This window comes from Podarcis tiliguerta (genome assembly GCF_965153285.1).
Source record: "Podarcis tiliguerta genome assembly, chromosome: 10".
In the NCBI taxonomy this organism is placed as follows: Eukaryota; Metazoa; Chordata; class Lepidosauria; order Squamata; family Lacertidae; genus Podarcis; species Podarcis tiliguerta.
In genome coordinates, this window is record NC_139543.1 from 70,996,284 (window position 1) to 71,005,122 (window position 8,839).

Genomic DNA, 8,839 nt, shown 5'->3' on the forward strand with positions numbered 1-8,839 from the left:
ACCTCTGTCGAGAGAAAGACAAGGGAAACATGTCCCTGTTAATTCTCCTCGACTTCTCAGTGGCTTTCGATACCATCGACTGTGAAATTCTTCTGGAGTGACTCTCCAAACTAGGGTTGGGGAGAACCATGCCTGCCACATGGACCTTCTTGGGGGTGGGGGGGAGACTAGGATCTGAATGTCACAATAAACAACTATTTCAAGAATACAGAGGACATGGACGCAGAATTGCATGCACAGAAGGAGGTTTATTGTCACTACGGAGGAAGACGGGAGCTGGCCAGAGAGAGGGAGAGCAGGCAGCTTGCAAAGGTTTGCATTTCCATGATGTGGTCTGGGAAAGGGGGTTCCACAGTTGGCCCCATCACTTTGCAAAGCCCAAGGAAAGCTTCGTTTACTCAGCTAACCAGTCCACAAAAGCATCTCATCTCTTTGCAGAAAAGTGAGACAGGTTTCATATCTCATGGGGCAAATTTCCCAGTTGGGGGGGGTTGTACTGTTGCTCACACCCTCAAGCTTTGGATTTGGTTAGGTCTTAGTGGAATCAAGAGTCCAAATTGGATTTATTTGGGGGGAGCCCCTCTTGTTTGTTCTGCTCCAGGCCAATAGAGGAGGGGAGGGAATAGATTTCCTGCAGATGGACAGAGCAGGTGGGAAAGGGGACTGGCCTTGGATCTGTTGGGAAGCTGGAGGTCTGTGGGTGTTCCTCTCAGGCCCAGGGTGGCATTTCAGGCCTAATAGGTGGCCTTGTATTTGCAAAGGTATGGCAAGGTGGTTGTACAGGAACGCTGGATCCATTTCTGGGAACCTGCAGGGCAGAAGGTTGAGAGAGAATGTTAGGGAGTGTCCAGAAATTGAGAGAAAATGTAGACTTCCTTTTGGGTAAATAAAGTATTTCCTTCCCTGTTTTGGAGAGGGGGACAATTACGAGGAAAAGCAACAAAGAGATTTGATAAATACGTAAGCAGAAGTATTTTGAACAAGCCATCCTGCTTTTGCCAGTAGGGTGTGTGGGTGTGTGGGTGTGTGGGTGTGTCATACAGAACCCTTGGTTTGTGAGATCTTTGTGATGGTTGAGATGTTTTCTAGCATTCCCCGAACCTGCATGAATGAAACTTCACTGAAGCCGCCTATCAAAATGCTGAATTCTGCATTTAAATTAAGTTCCAACTTTTTCCATGGGGCAGAGTTCCCTCTTCCCTACTCTGAGCCAAAGAACCACTCTAGACTTTGCCTACCAACCCCAGTGGAGGTAACAGTTCTAAAACAAAAATGCAGCCCAGGTGATACGAAGTGCCAAGTGTAAAGAGGAAACTAGTGGGGTTCTCTCTCTGGGGCCCCTTCTCTCCCTGTCCTCAGTTTCCTTGCCAAGTCCTTTCCACACAGGAATAAGTAAGTCTGTCCTTTTCATTTTTTGCCCGTTTCCCATTTCCCCATTCTTGAGTTCTCTATATTTCCACATCAGTTTGTGATTCTTGGTGGGGCTGGTTACCGTATTTTAGCTCCTCCTGAACATTCATCAGCACAAGGCCAGTAAAGGGAGATGAGTGCTGCAACCCCAGAGTTGTCCATGACGGGACCTAACGGTCAGGGGTCCCTTTACCTTTACTATCAACCAGTCAACACACTTTTGCAAGGCAATTCCCCCATATACAATGGACCTTTGCACGTTACTTTTGCAGATGTTAGCATTTTAAAGCACACTGGTCTAAAACACTGAGCCTTGGGCTTGCCAGTCAGAAGGTCAGCGGTTCAAATCCCCGCGATGGGGTGAGTTCCTGTTGCTCAGTCCCTGCTCCTGCCAGCCTAGCAGTTTGAAAGCACATGAAGTGCAAGTAGATCAATAGGTACCACTCCGGCAGGAAGGTAAACGGCATTTCCGTGCACTGCTCTGGTTCACCAGAAGCAGCTTAGTCCTGCTGGCCACATGACCCGGAAGCTGTCTGCGGACAATCGCCAGCTCCCTCGGTTTATAGAGCGAGATGAGCGCCGCAACCCCAGAGTCGTTTGTGACTGGACTTAACTGTCAGAGGTCCTTTACCCAAGTATATGTTTTTGCGCACACTTGGTTGGAGAACTGAATTGCAACATCCAGAGTGTCTGAGGGTGGATTTGTTTTAGGTCCCCTCAATTCCTTGAATGGAATGGGGTTTCCTTCCCCAGTCTCTCCTCCTGCATACCTGAATAAGAAATGGAGACACATTCACTTGAAGAGATTGAGTTGCTGATGCTCCGGCCGTCCCAGAGGGGTTGAGAGAAGACAGATCCATCGCTCCATTCCCAGATCATATTCTGGAGAGAGAGAAGGAGAAAGGAAGATCTTGTGATAAAAGGGTAATGCAAGCCCATTGCTCCCCACATCCCCAGAGAAGACACAGCTGGGGAATCAGCGCAACTGACAAGGCCAAGGGGCTCCCATCTTAGCTTCAGGAAGGTTGCTGTATCCAGTTTAGAACATATTGTTGAACCACCACAATTCCCCTAAGAGCCTAGAGTTATTTAAACTTTATATGTTGTTATTTCTGTCCTGGCATCCACAGCAGGAGGTCAGAGCAGCATTTTAGCTTGACAAGAGCTTGGTTAGGTAGGCTGGAAGATAAGTGGCTTGTCCAAGGCCAACTAGTTAGCTTCATAGTCGGGAAGATTTGAATATCCACAAAGATTTGTGGTGTAGTCCCTACACCACACCAGCTCTCATATGGCTATGAACTACAAGTCAGCATAATTACACCTTTTGCCCAGGATAAGGTCTTGTTGTTGTTTAGTCGTTTAGTCGTGTCCGACTCTTCGTGACCCCATGGACCAGAGCACGCCAGGCACTTCTGTCTTCCACTGCCTCCCGCAGTTTGGTCAGACTCATGTTTGTAGCTTTGAAGACACTATCCAACCATCTCGTCCTCTGTCGTCCCCTTCTCCTTGTGCCCTCCATCTTTCCCAACATCAGGGTCTTTTCCAGGGAGTCTTCTCTTCTCATGAGGTGGCCAAAGTATTGGAGCCTCAGCTTCACGATCTGTCCTTCCAGTGAGCACTCAGGGCTGATTAGGTCTTAGGGCGTGCTAATAAGACCCACATTGCTGCTGCTAAAAGGATCTGGGTCTGGTCAGTACCTGATTGGGATACTGGGCATACTCCAATGTGTGCATCATAGAAGATGCAAATGTATTAAATGGAACAAGCTATAAATTGCAATGTGAATTATAGTAGAGTTATATTGTCCCACATTGATATAAAAGACCACAAAGATGATAGAAAAGGTCTCATCTAACATTCCTTCCACTCATCTGAATTTACATATATTTTTATTTTCATGATCAGAACCTGCAATCCCATGTATACTTACCCGGTAGTAAGTAACACTGAACTCAACTGGGCTTTACTCAGGACATGTATAGGATTTCAGTGTTAATTTATTTTTGCCGGAGCCATAGAGGTGAAAGGGGACTGACAATTTGTACGGTGTTGGGGAGATGTCACAGAATCTGTGACTTTATAGATAGCGCAATGAGAGTTGGGAAGGAGGAAAGGCAATGAGGATCTGGAGCTGGAGCTTCAGAACCTCCCACAGAGCCACTCCGAGAAATAATGCCATCTCCAAATGAGGACTTCAAGGTTGACGTTTGGGGAAGGAAGTGGTTTCAGAGGGAAGTGAGAGCCGGGGAGCTACATCTGAAGGACCTCAAAGGAGCTGAGGGGCTCATACAGTCAGCATCTTCAGAGAGTCCTAGAGGCACCTACCGAAGTACCACGGTCAGCTACCAGGCCGATCCAGACGTTGCTGGAGCCATATCGTCGCAGGTAACTGTAAACCACATTTGCTTCCCTTGCAGAAAGAATGGAGGCCAGCTGGGACCCGTGTCTCCTCTGGCAGCTGATCTGCAGAGAGAAGAAAGGGAGAAACCAGTGAGATGCTGCCCAGAGCCAGGATTCCCAAGGAGTCGGCCCTTGCTCCTCTCTCTCTCTCTCTCTCTCTCTCTCTCTCTCTCTTTTTCACAACTCCTTTTTTATTATTGCAAAGTAAGTACATCAATACCAAACCATACATAAAGAATACAGTCAAACCTCGGTTTACAGACGCTTCAGGTTGCGTTTTTTCAGGTTACAGACCGCCGAAATCCGGAAGTACTGGAACGGGTTACTTCCAGGTTTCAGCAGTCGCGCATGCACAGAAACATGAATCACAACCTGCATGGATCACATTCGCAACCCGAGCAACCGAACTGTAATATAAAGGGGGGGGGGATAACAAAAAGGGGGGGAAATACAAAGAAAAGTAGACAGTAAAAGAATAAAGAAAAGTATAATATTTCAATACAATAATACTATTTTACAAAATAATAGTAGTAATAGACTTCCATCACTATCACAACACTTCCTTTCACGTTTCATATTTTATCTGTATTTCAGTATTATTTTCATCTTAATAAAAGGATATTGTAATGGTTCTAGGGGTTGCTCTTTCAATGCATCGTTCTGCGTTGCCATTAGGGGCCTGATCCATTCGCGCGCCCATCCTGCAGATGTCCCACAATGTAAGCCACCCTCTCCCCATCATCCGCAAAGTCATTTTTCTGCAATTCCAAAGCGTACTGAATTTCTGTTCGGAGGGCATTGTAGTCTTGGGGCTTTCCACCAAACTTGTGTACCAGACCCGGGACCTTCCTCCCTATCAGGGTGGCTCTGACCTGTGCATCCTGAGCCCATCTCTCCTCCAGCCGTGCAGACAGGGTAGCTACATGTGCCTCCAGGTCTCGGTTCCTCTCGACCAGACCTCGCACCATGGTTTCTTGCTCTGTCTCTCTGGCCGGCCCTGTTTGGCCCATCGTGCTGCCTCTCCGGGGCTGCACACAAGCAACGTCAGGGACTGACGGATTGCTGTAATGGTTCTAGGGGTTGCTCATGTGTAAGACGGTGCCAACATCTGGCTGGGTTGCCTGAGTGAACCTTTTCTGTCCGGGCAGCCACTCGCCCGTGACTGTCTCAATCGCTGGCAGAATCCGTCAGTGGGCGTTTCTTAAACTTCTTCCAGCAAAGAAGCTCTTTGACGCCTAATCTTCTCCTACTTTCCCTGCGCAGAAGCCTTCTGCGCAAGGAGGGCGTAGGCAGCGGAGGACCCTTACTCTCCCCGCTGGTCCCCGGCAAGGAGTCATGGGACCACCTTGCTGATTCCCCCATCTGCCCCCCTTCTCCACTAGCGCTACGCTGATTCTCTTCCCCAGAAGATGGGCTGCCTCTCCCAATCCCGGGACGCTCTGTGGAATCCCTCTGGATTTTGCTCTCTCCCTCCGGCACTGATGGCAGTTCCCTGACAGATATGTATATATGTCATAGCTGTCAACTTTTCCCTTTTTTAAAGGGAAATTCTCTTATTCCGAATAGAATTCCTCGCAAGAAAAAGAAAAAGTTGACAGCTATGATATATGTATGTTTCCCCTTTTACATTCATGAGATCATTCTAGACACAGCCAAATTTTTACATTAGAACCTTGTCTTTCTAAATAATCATTCAAGCACTTCCATTCCTTCTTGGCTGTAATCACTGGCTTTAGTCTTACACTGTCTGTCAATTTGGCCAGTTCCAAATAGCCACATAATTTACCGTATTTTTTGCTCTATAAGACTCACTTTTCCCCTCCTAAAAAGTAAGGGGAAATGTGTGTGCGTCTTATGGAGTGAATGCAGGCTGCACAGCTATCACAGAAGCCAGAACAGCAAGAGGGATTGCTGCTTTCACTGCACAGCAATCCCTCTTGGTGTTCTGGCTTCTGAGATTCAGAATATTTTTTTTCTTGTTTTCCTCCTCCAAAAACTAGGTGCGTCTTGTGGTCTGGTGCGTCTTATAGAGCGAAAAATACGGTACATAACCATTCCTCTTTGGTCGGGACCTGGTTACCCTTCCAGTACTTAGCCACCAGGATTCTCGCGTCACATACAGAAAGAATTTAGTATTTTCTCTAGAAATATCACTAGTCAATATTCCCCAAAGGCATGTTTCTGGTCTTTTGTTATGTGAAGTTCTTAGTAACTTTATTCTTTCTTCTCACTCCCCCTGGTGAAACTTACCTCGGCATCATCCCACGAGCGGCTGGAGCTAAAATACTCGTAGCAGTACTTTCTGTAGAAGACGGTTCCTGCAGGGCAGTGAGTGCGAGCGCTCCGGGTGCGATTGGCGGCACCTGTGAGGAATTGGATTGAGACTGGAATAGCTGCCCCAGACCACCAACCCTTTCCTGGACAGATGGAGCCCCTCGAGGAAGCCCTGGCGTTAGGAATCGGGAGGTAACTTCTGGCTCTTTCCAAACTAATCTTTCCCCCTTGACCTGCCACCTGCTGACACTCCTCTTATGGGAACCCAGACGTTACGGCCAAAATGGTTGCAGCACAGTGTTGTCCATGCAGCTCCAGCAGGGGCTTTTCCACATCTGATCTGTGATATTATTATTATTATTATTATTATTATTAATATGGGGGTGGAGACGCTCCTTCAGGTACACTGGACTAAGGCCATTTAGGGCTTTAAAGGTCAGCACCAACACTTTGAATTGTACTTGGAAATGTACTGGGAGCCAATGTACAGTACAATTGCGACAGCCATCCAACTAGCGTGGCAAGATAAGGTGCCGCTGGTGCTTTCAAATAAAATTGCTATACTTTTCTATTTATATTTATTTTTCAAATTTTCAAAAAGACAACATATTTTTTTTTGAAAAACAGACATATACACTTAAGTGTAAAATGGTTATATCAAGCTGAAAGGTTTCTATTATTGCAAAACAGCACTCTTTCTGGATTAATGGAAAGGGGAGGGAATGGTTTACATAGTGATGGTGATGGAAGAAGCGCACTGGTGATTTAACAAACATACACAGGACGAAAGCAAAGACCCAACACTTATGCCAGAAGGGGACAGATTTCAGGAGAATGGGAGGCTGGTGCAGCTCCCCCCCCCCCCAGCCTTTGAGTGCTGCTCTTCCATCATTTTAAAAAGGGGCAGAGAGCAGCTCCAGACAGACAGCTTATTGGAAGAGACTCAGTGCTTTTCTCAGTTAGGAACAATCATTTCCTTTATTCATTCATCCAGGCAAAAGTGTTAACTCATACCTTCTATTAATTTACAATATACAGAAGTGCTGTAGATCTGCCTCTTTAAAATAAACATGCAGCAAAGCCTTAAAGCATAAAGCAAGAACGTTTTTCATTTCCACAGCGGGGACCAATAAGTCCCCCTCTGGGAGGAAATTCCACAGATGGGGAGCCACTACCACGAGCAGCAAGGCCAGGAAAAAGCTGCCAGCTTTACAAAGGGAAACCTACACAGATCTAATGAACTGATTATAAACAGAACCACAGAATTGTAGAGTTGGAAGAGACCCCCCTACTCCCTGCGCTGCAGGATCCTGCCCACAGTTGGGCTCGAACCCCCAACCTCCTACTTAAGAGCCAGAAGCACCAACCCGTTTGCACTGCAAAACCAACAGGTGCAGCAGCTGGACCTCCCCCTTCTACTAATGCTCACCTTCTGCCAAAGGGTTCAGGATCAGGCAGCCCAACAGGCAGAGTCCCAGGTAGACCACTTGCCCCATCTTCTGGTTCTCCTGGGAAAAGAAAGTGTCAGCAACATTCATCCCAGCTAAGGGCCTGGCATTTCCAGAAATGATGGGTCCATTGTGTGGCACAGGGTGTGTGTGTATTTTTTGGGCTTTGAGCTTGTGATCATTCAAAATTCAAAAAACGGGCAATGCTAAGTTGCTTATAAGACCCAAACTATCTCATCTGCTTTGACAACATCAAATATTGCTGCAGCACAGCAGCCAGGTCCAGTATTTTCCAAGTCAAAGTTAGCTGTGTTGCGGTTTGTAAGAAAAATCTCCAGAACAGAGATCTCCCTCCCACCATTCTTACTCCTCGCAAGCAAGGAGCTCATTGCTTACCTGTTTTCACTACCTTAACAAGAAAGGCAAGGATGTCAAGTGAGGAAGGAGGGAATTTTGGGGCTGCCAAGAGACTCACCTCTCTGCTTGTCCCTTCCTGGGTGGCTAGTCTGGAGTGGCGCAGTCCGAGGACCAAATTCTGATGGATACTCACCCACCCTTGGACCATTTTAAAGGAAGGCGGTCAGTGATGATGGCTTCTAAGCAAACAAACCCGAGCATCCCACCTGTCAAAAAGCAAACAGGTGAGAAACCACGCGATTGATACCAGCAGGAAAATTTGCTCTTGAAAAACACCGTTTTATGGTGAGACAACATGCAAGGCTCACTTTCAGAGGTAGCAGCTGGGAGATAAGCTGGGAATGATTTGTGGCAGGGAATGATAGGTTCCAGTTCTCGGAATTACAGGAAATATTGCAAAGAAATAGCAAGAAATTCAATTGGCAAACAATGCTCCTTTACCTTGGAGACCCACAGCTGGGATGTGCAGAATCCTTTCCCTTATCATTCTTGTCCAGCTCTGCTAAACCCTCTTTGTGGATTCCACCTGCTCTCCTCCCCTTTGATCTGAGCTCTTTCATCAGCCCTTTCATCTCAGGAAACTCCACCATCCCGGGTTGAGGGGGACAAGAAAGGGTTCTCTGCCCAATTCTGCTGCCTTCCGGGAACAGATACTGTTGTTATAAGAAAAAAAAAATCTGCTCCTTTTCCTAATGGGGTATCCAAGAACCTGTATAGAGTTCTTATGTAGGTTCTCTACCAACCTTACTGTCTGCTTGTGAAACATGGACCACTTATAAACGCCATCTCCAACTTCTCGAAAGATTCCATCAACGGTGTCTCCGAAAAATTTTACACATCACTGGGGAAGACAGGCAAACTAATGCCAGTGTACTGGAAGAAGCAAAGAT

General features: G+C 46.8%; 1 protein-coding gene across 1 annotated transcript; it reads right to left on the reverse strand.

Annotated features, from left to right (window-relative positions):
- Window positions 1-228: 228 nt before the first annotated feature.
- On the reverse strand, window positions 229-8,167 carry LOC310659223 (lithostathine-like). The gene is made up of 6 exons (XM_083402467.1): window positions 8,008-8,167; window positions 7,514-7,592; window positions 6,061-6,173; window positions 3,736-3,873; window positions 2,181-2,292; window positions 229-808 (listed from the first exon to the last, which is right to left on the reverse strand). The coding sequence occupies exons 1-6, from the start codon at window positions 8,095-8,097 to the stop codon at window positions 735-737; spliced, it is 606 nt and encodes a 201-aa protein (XP_083258593.1). The 5' UTR covers window positions 8,098-8,167; the 3' UTR covers window positions 229-734.
- Window positions 8,168-8,839: the final 672 nt, after the last annotated feature.

Bases quoted from the DNA above. Each gene is read 5' to 3' on its own strand.
- LOC310659223 (XM_083402467.1), bottom strand. From the start codon at position 8,097: ATGGTCCAAGGGTGGGTGAGTATCCATCAGAATTTGGTCCTCGGACTG. The intron at 6,174-7,513 runs GTGAGCATTAGT...AATTCCTCACAG, and splicing joins CCTGAACCCTTTGGCAGAAG to GTGCCGCCAATCGCACCCGG. The intron at 809-2,180 runs GTATGCAGGAGG...TCTGCCCTGCAG, and splicing joins TGTCTCCATTTCTTATTCAG to GTTCCCAGAAATGGATCCAG.